The sequence below is a fragment of the Gracilinanus agilis genome, chromosome 3, assembly GCF_016433145.1.
Source record: "Gracilinanus agilis isolate LMUSP501 chromosome 3, AgileGrace, whole genome shotgun sequence".
In the NCBI taxonomy this organism is placed as follows: Eukaryota; Metazoa; Chordata; class Mammalia; order Didelphimorphia; family Didelphidae; genus Gracilinanus; species Gracilinanus agilis.
Genome location: NC_058132.1, coordinates 336,910,854 through 336,927,634, shown reverse-complemented (window position 1 = coordinate 336,927,634; position 16,781 = coordinate 336,910,854). Strand labels below are relative to the sequence as shown.

The following is a 16,781-nucleotide window of genomic DNA, read 5'->3' as shown; positions in this document are numbered from 1 at the left end:
TAGATTGTTGTTAAGATTTAGTTAAATAATTAAATAAAATTAAATAGTATGAATTCTTTTTATAAAATAAGCATTTAGATAAATAGTATTTATTATCATCATTAATAATTACATCACTGTCACAAACCTGATCATGTAAGAGTATGACATTAACAAGTTAATAGAAATAGAAACAGGACGTGGGGCAAAATGAGGTACTCTGGTCCATTGCTGCACTTGAAGTAATTAGCACTTGGTACAGCGATGTTTTACCTATAACATGTTTAATGTCATTGCAGCAAGGAACACTGGAAATTACTGAGTAATTTGAAGACTACTGTGGAAGGTTTGGTGTCAGCCAATAATCCCAATGTCTGGTCCAAATATGGAGGCTTGGAGCGACTTTGCAGAGACATGAAGGGCATTCTTTATCATGGGCTCATCCATGACCAGGTATGCCAAGACTTTCTTGTTTGCCAGAAACACTTATTGGGAAGAAGGGAAAATTACAATTGAGTTGGGTAGTAAAAAAGGGAGAAAATGGGCAGGTAGGTCACTGGATCTGAATACCAGAAAGTAAGTTAATTATGTTATAGAGGTTCTTCAGTTGTAAGTTTGTTTGTTTGGGCTTAAAAACACATAGTAATGAGATTGTTCCTTTGAGAAATACAAGATATAATATGGTAGAGTTGGTCCTTGACTTGGGCAGAATCTTGATCTCTATAGTTGTATCCATTTTGAGGAAATTTCCTTTTTTTTCTCCTGGAACCAATCTGTTTGAACTGAACAATGAAGTGGTTTAAATATTATGACTTCTTTATCGTCTCCGCATTCTAAGTTCTCTCCTTTACTCTGTAAATTAGAATCTTGAGTTTCTTTTCCTAGTTGAGTTACTTACATTGTCTTCATGTTGGTAATGGGGAAAATTAGCCATGTGAACTCTTGGCATTTTCTTTGCCAAGGCAACTAGAATACAGAATGAAAATGCATTTTCAGAGCAGAAGGATATGGTGAGAGGAAAGAATTAACATTTATAGCTCTTGATGTCAACCAGTTCCACTGCAGAGTAACCTAGGAGATTCTTAGAGATGTTATTGGACCCTTTGGTGAAGTCAAAAAATATTTTTTTGAACTTTTTTTAAACACTTAATGAATTTTCAGTTAATATTTTGAGAAGTTTTCAGTTATAATTCCCTACCCCACCCCAAGAATAAAATGCCTTTGGGATAATTTTCTTTTATGTAAACTTCAAATTTTGAAGTTAGAAAATTCATAATACCATTCTTGGCAATAAACCTTGTTACCATGCTTTTCAGGGGGACCAGTCCTAGGTAAAATTTGTTAAGTCAGTGGGAGACCCTATGATGAAAACTGTCAGGAAGACCTGTGTTCAAACTACTGAATCTCACAGGACTCAGGCTACTCTCCAAGACTTCTAAGTTGTATAGCAGATGTGAATTTGCATAGGCAGAAAGAGTCTCCTCACTTTTCTCTCTGTACTAGTGAAATCATAAGTCCAGATCTGTGTACACCCTGTGCTTTCCCCTACAAACATACTACCCCCCAACACCCTTTTTAAAAATTGAAAGTTGTGTCTTTGATGGTCTCCCATTTCTTCAGATTCTTCTTTCTTTTCTTTCCCAATCCCTAATTTCACTTTAGAATTTAGGGACCTTGTATTGCTTCCAGTAGAGTCTAACAAAGCTTGTGTTCTTCTCTATTAAAACTTGTTCTTAACTCATTTTTTTAAAAGATCTGATGAAATAATTTGTATTTAGACCTCTTAATTTCCAGGGTTATTTGTATTTTAATTGAGAGCAAAATTTTGGAAACAGAAGGGTAGATTTCTTTTTCTTTTTTTTTTAAACCCTTACCTTCCATCTTGGAATCAATACCATGTATTGGCTCCAAGGTAGAAGAGTGGTAAGGGCTAGGCAATGGGGGTCAAGTGACTTGCCCAGGGTCACACAGCTGGGAAGTGTCTGAGGCCAGATTTGAACCTAGGACCTCCAGTCTCTAGGCCTGACTCTCAATCCACTGAGCTACCCAGCTTCCCCCAGAAGGGTAGATTTCTAATGGTTGTATTTCAGGGAACAGGATGAAATTTTTAGGGACAGAGAACAAAGAAATTGAAGTGATTTGTTTGTCCCCCAATAGTGTATGTTCCTAAGATTAGCCTAGGGGTGGATCTGTTACCTTCTCAGCATACCACTATTTGTCTCCTAACCTCACAGATAGGCAATTAGAGACAAAGGAGAAAGGAGTCCTTGAGACTTCGCTCATTTCTCTGCTATTCTTGAAGTAGACAACTTCCTTTGGTGCTGAAGGTCTCTGTAACCCACATTACACTACAAGAGGTTGCCCAACTTCTCATGGCCTCTTAGGATATAATGCTGCTTTTCATCTCACAGTTTTATTTAGGATGGATTTCCCTTAGGAATAGGAGGTACTAGACCACTGTGACATCAAGGATAGTCTACTCCAATGCATTCATTTTACAGGTAAAGAAACTGAGAACTAGAAAGATGAAGTGACTTGCCCAAGGTCATACAGGGAATGGTAGAACCAGAGCTAGGATGTGATCCAAGACTTTTGACTCTAGAATCTTTGTATTTTCTACTCTTGAAAGTCACTAGTATAGCACTCTTAAAGTCTAGTCCAGACATCTTCAGCAAAGACTTGTTGGATCAGTGAAGAAGTAGGTGTCACTCTTCCCTTATTTGCCATTCTCCTCCAAATAATACCCACTTCCCCTTTCCTTTGGATGTAAAACCCCATTTTTAAAAGCGTAACTCTCAGAACAGGATCTAGAAATTGGCAGTTAATTTACAATGAGAACAGTATGTAGTTAGATGCTTCTGGAAAGAAGAGGTCTGAAAACTACATTTCGTCAGCAGATTGTTGTGGGGTTTTAATAATACAGAGTTTAGGCTAAGGCAGCGTTTTCCAAAGTATGCTCTGGGGACCCTTTCAGTGGGTCAGTGAGCTCAAAGCTATTTTCATATTAATACCAGGACCTTATTTGCTAATTAAAATATTCCTCCCTTTTCCGTATGCATAGTTGTGTGTGAGAGCAGATTTTCTTCATAGACTTCAACCAAAACCAAATGTTATAATAAACTGAATGCAGAAGAAGATATGGAATTCTAGCTATCTTCTGTCTAGCTTGCGAGATATTAAAGAAATCAGCAAAAAATTTGTAAAGTAGTGTCATTCTTCTCACAGGTTTTTTTGAAAATAGAGTTATTTTTCATAAAAATATGCAGTATTATTTTTATTGGTTTTGATTTCTGGTGTGCAAATCTCAATGGATAAAACAACAAATAGATCATTAGATAGCCACAAAACTTCGTCCAGGTCCTCATTAATTTAAAAAATTTTAAATTTAATATTAAAATAAAATTTAAAAAAATTTTTTTTAATTTAAAAAAATGTATAGAGGTCCCAAGACCCAAAAAGTTATTTGAACTTCTGGTCTGAGAGTTGGCTTAGATTAATCTTATGTTAATCAGTCCATAAACATTACTTATGGGCACCTGATAGGTATCTGTGATATAGTGCTAGAGATACAAAGAAAGTTAAGAAGCAGCCCTCCTCAAGAACCTCAGAGTCCAATGAAAAAGACAACTCTGAACAAATAAGCTATAGACAAGATGAGTAAGATAATATTAAAAGAGGGAATATAGTAGGTTAATAAAGGATTTTGTCTTTTCTGTTTCAGGCTTATTTGAAGATAGAAAAAAAAATAAGTATTTTATCAGTTATTCAGGAGAATTTTTGCCTTTCCACGCTTGCCAAAGAGATCAGTTTTCATCTTTATCATCTTCAGAAAGCCTAGATTTCTCTATGAAGTGCTGTATAGAAAACTAATTTTTTTTTTTATTTTAAACCCTTAACTTCTGTGTATTGACTTATAGGTGGAAGAGTGGTAAGGGTAGGTAATGGGGGTCGAGTGACTTGCCCAGGGTCACACAGCTGGGAAGTGTCTGAGGCCAGATTCGAACCTAGGATCTCCTGTCTCTAGGCCTGGCTCTCAATCCACTGAGCTACCCAGCTGCCCCTAGAAAACTAATTTTGAGAAATTGTTTTTTAATAAAATCTGGGAATTATGCAGCACCAAGATTAGAGGATAATTCACATCAGGTCACATTTCACTTTACAAAATTATTTGCTTCAGGTATTTTTTTAAAACAACTTTTCCTGTTTTATATGTAATTTAAAAATAAACCTAGAATACATATGTAGACACATTTTCTCTGGGAGTTTAATGACATAAACAGATGCCAGGGACATCATTGAGTAGAGATCAAGAAGAATAAGACCATTTCCATGGAAATTACATGTCTGGTGTCAGGCAAAAGTGATCAGTTCTTCTCTGATTCTGCTAGGAAGCTTCATGGGAGAGCTGTGACAAGTATAATGGAAGATTCAATGGGTTTGAAGAATGAAAATTTAGGTTTGACTCTTGACTGTCATTTACTGCTTGCATGACTTTTGGCAAGTCAAATGACCTCTCTGAGTTGCAGTTTTCTTATCTGCAAAATAATATCTATTTGATCCCTATCATCTTAAAATCCCATGATCCTTGAGGTTGTAATGGAAACAATAATGTTTGTCATGCTGTTTGGAAGCAGGACACATGAGGGTCAAGAAATTGCTACAGATGAGGCTCCATAGCAGAATGGGACAAATGCATGGTGTTTCTGGGCTCAGTAGAATAATAGAACTGAGTATGAAAAACTAGTAAAGTGTAGTCCAGGATGTTCAGATGAAGCTTCATTCAGATAAAGATATGTTCAATCATCCTTCTATAATAGTGACTAATAAATAGTGGGACCAAGCCAGTGATCCCAGAGGCAAACTGTTGGCTTTCTCTGAGTCCAACCTAATAAAGCAATGTGGGAATTTCCCAGGGAAATAATTGAAAAATACCCAGCATGGCTGTGAGCAGCAGCACCATGATATTGGCCCTGTGGCCAATAACCAATAGCAGACTCTCCTTCTGCCTCATATTTCACTATTTGTAACACACAAAGGAGACATGGCATGAGGCTAATATTTATTAGTAAAGTACGATGTATGAAAATATCCAGTGAAAATGATATGGCTAATGTAAAACAGCATTACTTTTTACTGTTGCTAATAACAATTTAAAGTCTATACAGTGAGAAATACATATCATTTCATGTAAAAAAAAATTCCCCTCCCCCTCCAAAATCAGTGCTAACTGTAAACCAGGTAAAACCACTTCACCTTTTATCTCCAGACATAATACAGAATTAAGGCATTCTGAGAAGGAACTTCTAAAAGATGTAGACCAACCTCATTTCTGCTCCACATTCCTTTACAAGTTCTCTGTGAAGAGTTTCATTTCCCCTTTTCATTTCCTCACAGAAGACTTAAGACTTTCAAACTTCTTCAAGTTGCAAACATCATCAGAAAACTATTCTGGGCAAGCAGTGATACATCCAACTTGGACTTCCATTGTACTTTCAAGTAAAGGGTCTTTAGAGAGAAACACTGAGAGCTTTAGGAAGGGGCATTACTGGAACCTTTCTTCCTTTTCCTCTTCAGTAACAGATGGGAAAGGGTACCAGAGGGGATTAGTTGACAGAATAAATAAGATTTGCTAACCTAAATTTTTCCTTTTCCTTAAAAGAAGAAGCCAGAGTACAGAAGAGCCAAGTTATTTGCCCAAGGTCATTTGGTGGCAGAGCAGGGAAGGGAACAAATTCTCAGGGCGGGTCTGCCTCAGAAGCAGCTTCTGGTCCCAGACAGATGCCAGAAACCTGACTGTACTTGGGTGTGATTCTCTACTGCTTTGTTTCCTCCTGCCAAGTAGGCAGCGTACACCAGTGTCAACATATTTTGACGCCTTTCCCATCATAAGACTGTTAGATCTTAGATTGCTAATCTATAAAAAGCATTCCTCCTAGACCCAGGGTGACAAAGGAAAGGCTAATTTTTCCCTCAGTGGCTTGGAACTGCAGGAGGGACTGATTGAAGCTATATCTCTTTGGCTTTCAGTCTGGTACTGCCTGCCACCTTAGAGAAAAACCTTTTACAAGCCAGCAGGCATGTGTGCACATAAGATATAATATAAGGTGTTTTTGGTGATACAAATGTTCTCTCCTGGTACATCAACACTGCAGCTGGCGTGAGGCCAAGATAGTATCTCACTGTGTGTGTTCCCTGGGCAGGTATGCTGCCAACAGAATGATTACTGGCAATTTGTGAAGGACATTCGGTGGCTCAGTCCTCATTCAGCCCTTCATGTAGAAAAGGTAAGAAATGAATTTGAGGGAGATATTTGGGCATGCGGGTGGCAAAATAATATCAAGTGCTTGCTAAGGCTTTGGCCTAAGCAGTGGAGTATGTATGTGTGTATGTGAGGAGGTGTATTGGGGGCAGAGTTCTTATTAACTACATAGGGTAAGAGAAAACCTATTTCCTGGAAAAGGAACTGGGCTGGAGTGGGAGGGGAGAGTGCCTGTCTTATTTTGAGCAGTGAAAGGTTTGAGGTATATGGTCTCTCAAGTTCTATCACAGATCTAAACCTGTAGTCCTGTGAGACATTTATGGATAGTTACAGAGAGCTATGGACTAGAAGGAAAAGTTTCCTCTTCTCTCAAGTGAGGAGTGGTATTAAATGATCCCTAAGGTTCTCTTTTCGATAGAAAGCTATGTATGATCCTGTAACCTAAGGATTGCCTCTGGCTTATATGAACAGAGTTTGTGGATAGAAGATAATAGTGAGGGATTACAGAATCCAGGGCTATTGGCAACAGCAGGAAAGAAGGGACAGGAAAAGCATTTGAATATAATATTGATAAATTTTAAGGAAAAGTAACACCAGTAAGAGAGGAAATAGCAGATTTCAGAGACTCCCTTTTCTCAGAACTAGGTAGACCACACATTAACCTGTGACTATACCATTGCCCTTATCCTCCTATCTCTTTTCGAGTATAGGCTGCTGATTATTTCAGTAGAATAATGGCAGAGAAGGAGAAATAACCCAAGATTTTCCTTACACCTAAATTAAAATGTGTCCCTCGTCCTCTTGAAGAGAAGCCAGAGCGTTATTTGACCTAATCTGGTGCCCTTATCCAGAATTTTTCTAAGATAGTTTTCCCCCCAAGATTTCTGAAACATCTTGTGGGGGAGGCCATTCTCTTTGCAGCTATCTAGCATTGCCGACCACATGAGTCAGTCCACTTTCTTGGGCTTTTCTTAAGTGAAGTTAGGAGGGGGAATGTTGCCAAACCATGTAGGTACATCATGAGCTTTTTGGAACTATTTATCTGGCCTTAACTGCTTTTCCCCTCTGCTGACTGTAATCTGTCATTTGTCTGAGATATTCCTCCCTACCCTACCTACCAGAGAGAGAGAGAGAGAGAGAGAGAGAGAGAGAGAGAGAGAGAGAGAGAGAGATCGAGATCTCTGAATCAGGGAGCCCTGGGTTCAAGTCACCTCTGGTACATTTTACCTACAATTCTAAATAAGTGACTTAACCTCTCTGTGCTATTGAAAAGTCTGGGCCAAACAACAAAAAAAATGGTATAGAGACCCTTACTAGAGATCCTCTTCACCTCATACCCCATTCATTGACCCAGGAGTTTTAGGTGGTATGCCCTTTCTCCCTCCATTCAGTTCCAAAGGTTCTGACAGCCCTTGAGCTTTCTGTGATGATGGATGAAGCTTTCAGTCCTAACATATGCATGTGCCTCTTGTCAGTTCATCAGCTTGTATGAGAATGGCCAGCAGAGCCCAGATGGTGTGAGGAATCAGGCCATCGCAGAACTGTGGCTGCAGCACAGCCTGCAGTTTCATTGCCTCTCAGCTCAGCTACGGCCCTTGCTTGGAGACAGACAGTACATCAGGAAATTCTACACAGGTAGGCAGAGGTCCATGAGTCTTTCCTTCCTCCGCCCCATACCATCCTCTTTACCTTTGTAAGTTCCAAGTTACCTCTTACCTTTGTATGTTCCAAGCCAGTGGCTCCCTGTGTCCATTTCAGGTGTGTACATTCCTCATCAGAGCAGTATTGCCAGCACTCCCTCCCTCCTCACTATTTTACATAACAAAGCCAGTGTTTTACCATATGGTTCTCATTTGTCCTCTCTCTCACTGTCTGTCTGTCTGTCTGTCTGTCTGTCTCTCTCTCTCTCTCTCATATCAGCATTTTATGCATCTGTTCCTGATTCTCTTTCTCCCTTCATAAATTGACTTTGTTTCTCCAAGGCCCATATTCCCTAGTCTTTTTCTGTCTAGAGACTGGTTTCTAGCTCCCCTCTCTGCTCTGTGAAGTTATGGCTGAGAAGGGAATGGGTGGGTCCTCCTGAGTTGCCTTTCTCTTTGTAGAGGCTGCTTTCCTGCTGAGTGGAGCTCATGTCACAGCCATGCTGCAGTGCCTAGAGGCAGTTGAGCAGAACAACCCCCGGCTCCTGGCTCAGATTGATGCATCCATGGTAAAGAGACCTATGAGGAGTTAAACTAACTCTTGTCCTATTGCAGCCAGTGTTCATTTAGGGGTTCAGGAATAGAGAGGAAAGATTAAACCCCCAATCACCACCCTATTGTTGGAAAGTAGAAGTGTCATTAGGTGGACATTAGGGATGAAGAATCTGGGAAAGGATTAGTTTGAAGTCTGCTTTATATTTTGAGGGATTGGTTTCCATTTAAGAAAAAACATTAGCATACTACCAAAAGGTCTCCCATGTGAATAGGCTCCTCCCTAGGGAAGAAGGCACCTACCAAATTTGGGGTGCAATGGGTAAAGCCTCTGAAGGATGTGGGACATAGGGACTGTACTGATTCCCCTAAATCTGTTGTATGTTACACATGATCAGTTTTACCCTGCAAATATTGAGAACATTAGTTTAATTCTTATTTATCAGTCTCCCAGCTCTCCTACTTAGTCATATGCTCCTGATCTGACCATTTAGATTTTTGCAGTTGAGGTCAAGATTTCCCAGACCTTCGTTTAGTTGTAGAAGACGGGATGCTGCATTGTTTGACCACAGGTTCAGGCTGCAACAGTATCCTGAAACCAGAAGCTGGCTTTCTTTAGGGGACATGGGAGCTGCTGTGTCTATAGACAGTCCTCTTCCTTTAGGAGCCTTGTCCTTGGCTTCAACCCTGCATCTTTTCAGTTTGCCAGGAAGCACGAGACCCCACTTCTGACGACCAAAAGCCAGAGCCTGACAGCACTGCCTGGCTCATCTAACACACCTCCTGCCAAGTATGCCCAGCACTGTTACTTTGGCTCCTTTTCAGGCCCTTACCAGTCTACCCCCATCCACAGCACAGGTGAGAGAGGCTAGGAGGGTGGTAGGGATCCCATGTTCCCTGCTCTGGTGGATGTAGAATATGTTGGGTGGGTGCAGTTGAGTGTGTAAGTTGTGATTTGGGCTTTTAAAAGCTCCCTAAACCTTGTTTACAAACTTAATCTTCTAGAGCAGGATAAATAGGATAGATAAAGGTAGTGAAAAGAGAAATGTCTTAAATTTTTCCTGATTTTATTGGCCACATGCCCAGGAGAGACTTTTTAAAAAATGATTTTCATTCTATTATGCTTCTTTCTTCCATGGTATAATAGAAAAGGTTCTGGATTTGAAGTCAGGGCCTGAGTGTGAATCTAGGAACTGCCACTGATGGTGTATATGGCATTGAACAAATCACTCAACAGTTCTGGGCTTCAGATTCCCACATAAAATGAAGGGTTGAGCTAAATGACTTCTTGGTCTCATCCAGCTCTAAACCTCTGATCTACTTTTCTTACATATCTAGCATATCTAGCATGAGATTGGGCATCTTATATAAATACAAGTGGATTGTCTGGTTCCTTTGGTTGTGTGAGCATTCTTTATAACTACTATGTGATAACCCTTGCCCCTTTTCTTTGTATCCTAGAAAGAAGACCCACTTCCTTCTCCCTCTCTGGCCCTTCACGGAAACCTCAAGAAAACAAAGAGTCTGTCACACTGGCTGGAGATCGATCTTTCCAAGGCTCTTTAACTCTTTCTGTAGTCTCAGCATTGGCCAGGGATTCACCACCATCCCCAAACGACATGAGCTCTAGTGCCCTGACCAGCCCCAGTGAAGAACCTTGGACCAGCAGCCAGGATGACCCCCAAAGTGATGCCAATGATGGGCCTGAATACCTAGCCATTGGCAACTTGGGCAATCGAACCCGAGCTTCCAGCTGTCAGAGTAATAGTAGCACCACCACCAAGAGTAGCAGTTCTAACTTATTCTCTTCCAGCAGCTCCCAGAAGGCCAATTCTCCTGCTTCCTCCATAGGGGAGCAAGAGGGAGTTGGTCAGAGTCAGGTGCCCGGGGTCATTCGTAGATCCAGCTTTTCAGAGGGCCAAACACTGAATGTTTCTGGTGGAGCCAAGAAGAGCCATACCCGTTCACATTCTGACACCAACATAGCTTCTAGGAGAGTCCCAGGTAAATGAATGGTTAATTCACTTCTCTCAGCCTTGTTGAATTGAAATTGGGATAGGTGTAGCTAAGAATCTCTAGATCAGGGGTTGGCAACGTATGGCTCTTTCTGCAGGAGCCATAAAGTCAATTTTTTTTCAGGCACTGTTACAGGAGCGCGCACTGTGAGCACTGTACAGATCTCACGAAATTACAATTTAAAAAATGTGGCATTTATGGCTCTCATGGCCAAAAAGGTGCTGACCCCTGGTATAGATTAAAGGAAGCTCGCCAATGCTGATTATCTTGTAAACATAATCATTCAATGCTCAGCTAGGGGAAGGAAGTCTTCTGGCCTACCTGATTCTGTGGGTCTTTGACTATTATCTTCCTTTTCTTACCAGTTTCTAAACTGGATTGACTCTAAATGGATTAAATAGCCTTTCATGGGTTCTTTTCCCTTGACCTTGAGCTCTAATGGAAGTCAGCTCCCATGGCTATCAGAGGTAATGAGATTATTCCCTTAAGAAGTCCCCAACCCCTTAAAATCAGATAAGCTACAATCCAAGAACTTTTAAGGGTGGTTTCACTTAATTCCTACTTCTTCCAGTATTTCCTTTGCTTGGGTTAGTTTTGTACAGAATGCTGCTTTGAAAACAATCCAGTGAGACATTAGGGTTTGTTACTGGAGAATGGAGGGTAGAGATGTTAGGAGTTGGGGAAACCTTTGTGACCTAGTAAATGGAACTGAGGGGGCTGGCTCCTCCATTATTAGTTCTGTTTGAGTGGCGGTAGGGCAAAAGAGTACTAACTTCCTATACCTTCCTCATATAAAGGCCATATAGCAGCAGGGAAATGGGGATTGCCATTTGCCCCATCATCATCATCATCATCATCCCCAGGCTATATGGATAGCTGGCAGCCCTCTAGTGGGTTTTCACTGCAATGGCATTCTCACAAACTCAAAAAGCTGACATGAACCTCTTGTTCTTGAAACCAGCCTTGGGTGGGGAAAATCCCCATTTAGAAAAGAAAGGACAGGAGGAGAGCCCTGACCAGCAAGTGGGGCTGTCTTTGGTTTCTGGTGTTATTCCTACAGATTCTAAAGGTTTGTTTCTTGGAGGTTAGGAGATGAAGTCTTCATCCTCATCTGCCCAGATACAGCATAATTCCTTTGACTATGTTGTTAATTTGGCTGATCAGGAGAAGTCTTAAGAAAAATTCTGAAAACAAAGTCCTTTTCCTATTTATTCTCATAGTGACACCCCAAGAGCAGTTCTTTGTTCCAGAATTTTCTCTAGTATCTGATGCCTGCTCTGCTTTTGTTCACTGACCTGTGGCCATATACTTTCCTCTGCCCCTTATTCCTGAATCCATGCAGAGGGGAGCACAGAATTCCAGAAATGGTGTTAGAAGAGGGAGCCAGGGAGGGTTTTACCATCAGGATAGGCCATTCCCCTGAGATGATGAAAGAGGTTCTAAATATAGTAAGTAAAAGTGCTCGCTCTCTCCTGTCTCCTGCTGCGTGTCTCTCTCTCTCTCTCTCTCTCTCTCTCTCTCTCTCGCTCTCGCTCTCGCTCTCGCTCTCGCTCTCGCTCTCGCTCGCTCTCTCGCTCGCTCTCTCGCTCGCTCTCTCGCTCTCATCTCTCTCTTCCTCCTTCCCTCTTTCTCTGATCCTCTGTCTCTTTCTCCCTCTCTCATTGTTGTCTCTGTATTCTTTCTGCTTTCCATCTACAGAAGGCCTCAGGAATATCACCATTATAGTTGAAGATCCTGTTGCAGGTTTGGGAGCCAGCACTGTTGTTCTTTTCTCTTCCTTCTCACCTGCAATTATTTATTTGGTCTGACTCAGAACCTTCCATTACATTCTGGTGTTAAATCAAGTCTGGTTAGTTTGGATCACCTTTGCCCTTCTCTTCTATAGCATTTCCTATGTTTCAGGCACTGGGCTTAAGTGCCAAGAATACACTGAAAGGCAAAAAACACTCCCTTTGCCTTCAAAGAGCCCACACTGTCTAATGGAGGGGGAGACACCATGCAAATAACTATGTACATACAAGATAGGCAGTCTCAGAGGGAAGACACTAACAATTCAAAGGGTAAGGTGAGTCTTGAGGAAAGTTAGGGAAACCAGGAGGCTTGGCACCAAAGCCAGCTTGACTGACCCCTAAGGGCACTTCTGTTGGAAGTTAAGTGCTTCAGTCTTTTGGCAGCTTCTAGAAGTCAAAAATTATCCACAGAATTTTTCCCATTGAAACTGAGACCTATAAGTCATCCAGAGATTTTACAATGGGTTGGGTGGCACAACTTCTCAGAGACTAGTACAAAACTATAGTCCTTCCCTTGAATTAACACTAGTTTGTATTTTTCTTCCTATGGCCCAGAAGCAAGTGCTGCATGTTCCTTACCACCCTCATTTCTTTTTGCCCCTATTTCCATTTTCTATCACTCTCCTGTCTATGATTCTTTTGTTTTTGTTTTTTCTTTTCAGCCACTGCTCAAGATATTCTCAGTGAAATAAGTCTTGTTCATGTGGTCTCCAACATGATCATTTATCGAACATCAAAATTGTGTCATGGGGTTTCTATTCAAGTTTAGGTGCTACATTTTAAAGTGGGGCACTAGCAAACCAGATGAAAAGCATTCTGAAAAGCATGTCCTTAAAAAAGAATGATTGAAAAAAAATAGGTATACCTAGCCTTGGAAGAATGAGACTAGTTGGAAGTATGGTAGTTGTCTTCAGCATTAGCATTTTTAATATATTGGAAGAAGCATTGCCCTTGTTCTCTGTGTCTCTAGAAGACAAAACCAAGGATGGAAGTCATGAGAGGGGAGATTTTAGCTTAACTTAGAAACAAAACTCTTAATTCTTTCAGTCTATACAGTTATGGCTACCTAACAACGGAATGGGTTACTAGTAGTGAGGTCCCTGTTGCTTAGAGTCAGAATTACTATCTGCCAGAGGTATTGGGGAGGAACTTTTTCTACTGCATAGTAGGCTGATACATTCCTAGTGAAAATTCTGTCATTTCTGGGTCACTAGGCATTCCATTCTATGACTGCCTAAGCACAACAGACTAATGACTGATTATCTAGCACTGACCTCAATGACATGGCTTTATTACACACTACTAGCCTTGACATTCTCTCCTTACTCTGGTGTCTGCTGGTTGGGGACACATAGTTTGACCAATGAGATCCTTTAGACCTCAAAGTCGAAATCCTACACCAAGACCTCACCAAACCATGTGATAGATAACAGGCCATAAGTAGAACAGCTGACAAGTTGGTGTTCTTTGTCAAAGAGGAGAATTGGATATCACTTATCCTTTATTCATCTGCCTAGAACACCCTCCTTTTCTCTTAACAACCTTGGGCTTTACTCTGGAGGCTCCTTTCCTTTTTTAGCAGAGCTCTCCATGACTACCTCTGTAGAATACCAGAATATGTTTTCTTGCATGTAGTCCCCAGTGTTCCTCATAACCCTTTAATGTCAGGACGGCAAGTAACCAACTTCTGTCACAACTCTGATAATGCTGGATATAACCAATTCTGTCTTGGATTCACTTGATATTTTTAGCCATGGCTCTCCTATTTTTTCCTTGACTACTTGGTGGCATTGCTTTTAAAATGACTGCTTGATTTATTTCAGTCCAGGAATAAGTTTAATTTGTATGTATTAAATTTGCAGTCTAGATCAAATTGTGTAAAATATAATTGAGTGGCCGGTGCAGGCCTTTTTGTGACTTTGAAATCTAACATTCCGGAAAGAAGAGAAGTTTGCATTTGTTTGCCTTCCTTTGGCAGTAAAGAGGTGACTTCTGGAGTCATTTGCCCTAAATTGAGGATGTTTGGAGAGAGATTCCTTATTGGAAGATAGGTGAAATAAATTGGGATGGTTTTTCTAGTAGTCATTTACCCCTTTGCATAAAAAATATGCTTTTCCCCCCTCCTGCATGTTTTGAAACAATACAATAGCTATCTAGATAAGTCCATGTCTGGTGTCTTAGTCATTGAAACACTAAATGATCCTGGCGCTTAGCCAGAAATTCCCTAGAAACAAAAAACATTGGGTAACGAAGAGAAAGATGATGGGATAACTGATTCTTAAACCCCTTTTGATTTGCTTCTCACATTTTTATCTACTCTTGCTACCTTCTCTCTTACTGTTGGAGACTACTTGACTTGGCTTCATTTCTCTTCTCCATGTGTTCCTGGACTGTTTCCCTGTTACTATGCATTCTCCGTATTTTGTCAAAAGAAATAGGAGTGGGTACATCTTAAAGGCTTAAGTTCCAAAGTTGAAAGGGGATATTATTCCACTGTTTACCTCATTTTTTCTATCTTTTTTCTCCCTTGGACTGCTGGCTGATAATCCAGAATCCAGAAATGATAACTCAAAGATGAAAGCACCCATCTCCTCCTCTGTCCGAAACAGTGAAGTCAGTACTCCCAGCTCTCTGGACATGGAATATGGTGAGTGCAAGAAGTACCAGAAAAGCCAGGGCTGGACAGGTGTTGGGGTATGTCTTGTTTGTTTGCCATCTTAATCTCCCTGCTTTAGTACTGAACTCTGGCACTCTAGAATAGCTCAGCTGTGTAAAAGGTACATTCTGTACAGGCTAAGTTTTCCTTTTGCCATTCCTAACTGGTGTTATAAGTCACACTTTTCTGTTACTTTCCTTTCTTGCTTCTCTTCCTTGACCCTTCTCTTCTCTCCTTCTGTGGGGTTTTTCCCTTATATTGCTACTGATGATCTAGATGGGATGACCAGGATCTCCAGCAGAGTCAGTGGAACCTTGAAGATGCCCCATGGAGACCTTGAGTAGATGACTAGAGAAACTGCTGTGCCTAGAAGTCCTCAGTGTTAGCAGGGGTACCATATCCCTTTCTGATTTTTAGCAAAGGAATTTGGGGCATGGGGCAGGAACTATCTGTTGCAGTTGTAAGCAGAGAACTACTCATGCTCCATCTTTGGTACTCCCAGAGATCTGGCTATCCTCACCAAACTTTCCAACCAAGAGTTTCAGTGAACTGGGCTTCCTGAGGTCTAGAGACATTCCCACAAGAAATAGAGACTTGTTCCATCTGTCTCGGTTCTTATGCCTGGAAAAGGCTGGGAGCATCTTTGCTATTGCAGATACTTTATTCTTTGACATGCAAGCTCCTGAGAGCTGTGTCCTTATTCAAAGCTGACCACATTTCTGCATTATTCTTTCCCAGATGGTAATCAGTACCTGTGTTCAGGGGAAGGCATGTTCCGAAGGCCTTCAGAAGGACAGTCCCTCATCAGTTACCTGTCCGAACAGGATTTTGGTAGCTGTGCAGACCTGGAGAAGGTAAAGAGGCCCAGGGGCTAAAGCTGAGGTGGAAAAGGCTGGCTTTGGAGGCCATGGTCCTCACTTGAAGCAACAAAGGGATTTTAAAATGAATGTGGTGAACAGAAGCTAGCTCAGGTCCATGTCTGGCTAGTTTTACAGGGACCGTTTCTCCCTGAATCTGAATAGTTCATCCCTGCTTTTTTTCTGGAAAGTGGACAGTGAGGACTTGCATCTTGGGGTGTATCATCTGGTCATTGATTTTGTCACTTAAGGCTCTTTCTAAACTCCCTTCTAAGTATTTTGTTACAGCTCATAGAACAATAGTATTCACTGTTGTTTGTGGCAGACTATAGGAAAGATTCTACTGTGCAGGCCCTACACAACAAAAGATGGCTCTTGGTCCTCTGCCATGGCTTTTGTTTCTGCTGGAAGTGATTTAGGAATAGATGGGCTTTGGAGAACTAGAGGGAAGGGAACTGCTTTGAAATGAGGTGGAGCTTGGTTGCCAGAGATTAGGGTAGAGAGAACATAGAAGAGAGTTTTCCTGGCAGTCAGTTCTTTGTCTGGTAGCTTCTACAGAGTGTGATGAGCCAAAGCAGTAAGTGTCTTGGGAAACCAGTTTTCAAAGGTTTAATCATTGAGACCTGTAACATTCCTTTGGTACATTCCTTGTCCTAGGAGAATGCCCACTTCAGCATCTCAGAGTCCCTGATTGCTGCCATTGAATTAATGAAGTGCAATATGATGAACCAACACCTGGATGAGGAAGAAGAGGATGACAGTGATAAGGAGATCCAGGAACTGAAACAGAAAATCCGTCTTCGGCGGCAACAGATCCGCACCAAAAACCTCTTACCTGCCTACCAGGAGACTGAGCATGGAAGTGAGTCTCTGACCTAGTCCTAGGTTGCCCTGCCCTGCTTGCTTTAGTCTAGCCCTCTGGGGATATCTTGGGTTCATTTGGAACATTATTCTCTCCCTGTCCTGCTCCTCTCCATCATCTCATCTCTGTTGTTCCTACAAGACCCAGGATGTCAGGCTTGACCTACCCAG

At 41.2% G+C, this 16,781-nt stretch overlaps 1 protein-coding gene across 2 annotated transcripts in view; it reads left to right on the top strand.

Moving 5' to 3' along the window:
* Nucleotides 1-378: 378 nt before the first annotated feature.
* The window catches only part of RUBCN (rubicon autophagy regulator), a 30,075-nt gene continuing 13,672 nt past the window's right edge, over nucleotides 379-16,781 (top strand). Inside the window, exons 1-10 of one of the 2 annotated variants that reach the window (XM_044670017.1) lie at nucleotides 379-432; nucleotides 6,180-6,263; nucleotides 7,714-7,873; nucleotides 8,341-8,447; nucleotides 9,132-9,288; nucleotides 9,892-10,434; nucleotides 12,145-12,189; nucleotides 14,788-14,883; nucleotides 15,631-15,746; nucleotides 16,407-16,611. In XM_044670017.1, the coding sequence (XP_044525952.1) occupies nucleotides 394-432; nucleotides 6,180-6,263; nucleotides 7,714-7,873; nucleotides 8,341-8,447; nucleotides 9,132-9,288; nucleotides 9,892-10,434; nucleotides 12,145-12,189; nucleotides 14,788-14,883; nucleotides 15,631-15,746; nucleotides 16,407-16,611 (1,552 nt within the window). In that variant the 5' untranslated portion in view covers nucleotides 379-393. The remainder of the gene's footprint in view (nucleotides 433-6,179; nucleotides 6,264-7,713; nucleotides 7,874-8,340; nucleotides 8,448-9,131; nucleotides 9,289-9,891; nucleotides 10,435-12,144; nucleotides 12,190-14,787; nucleotides 14,884-15,630; nucleotides 15,747-16,406; nucleotides 16,612-16,781) is intronic. The other variant, XM_044670019.1, reaches the window with a different exon arrangement.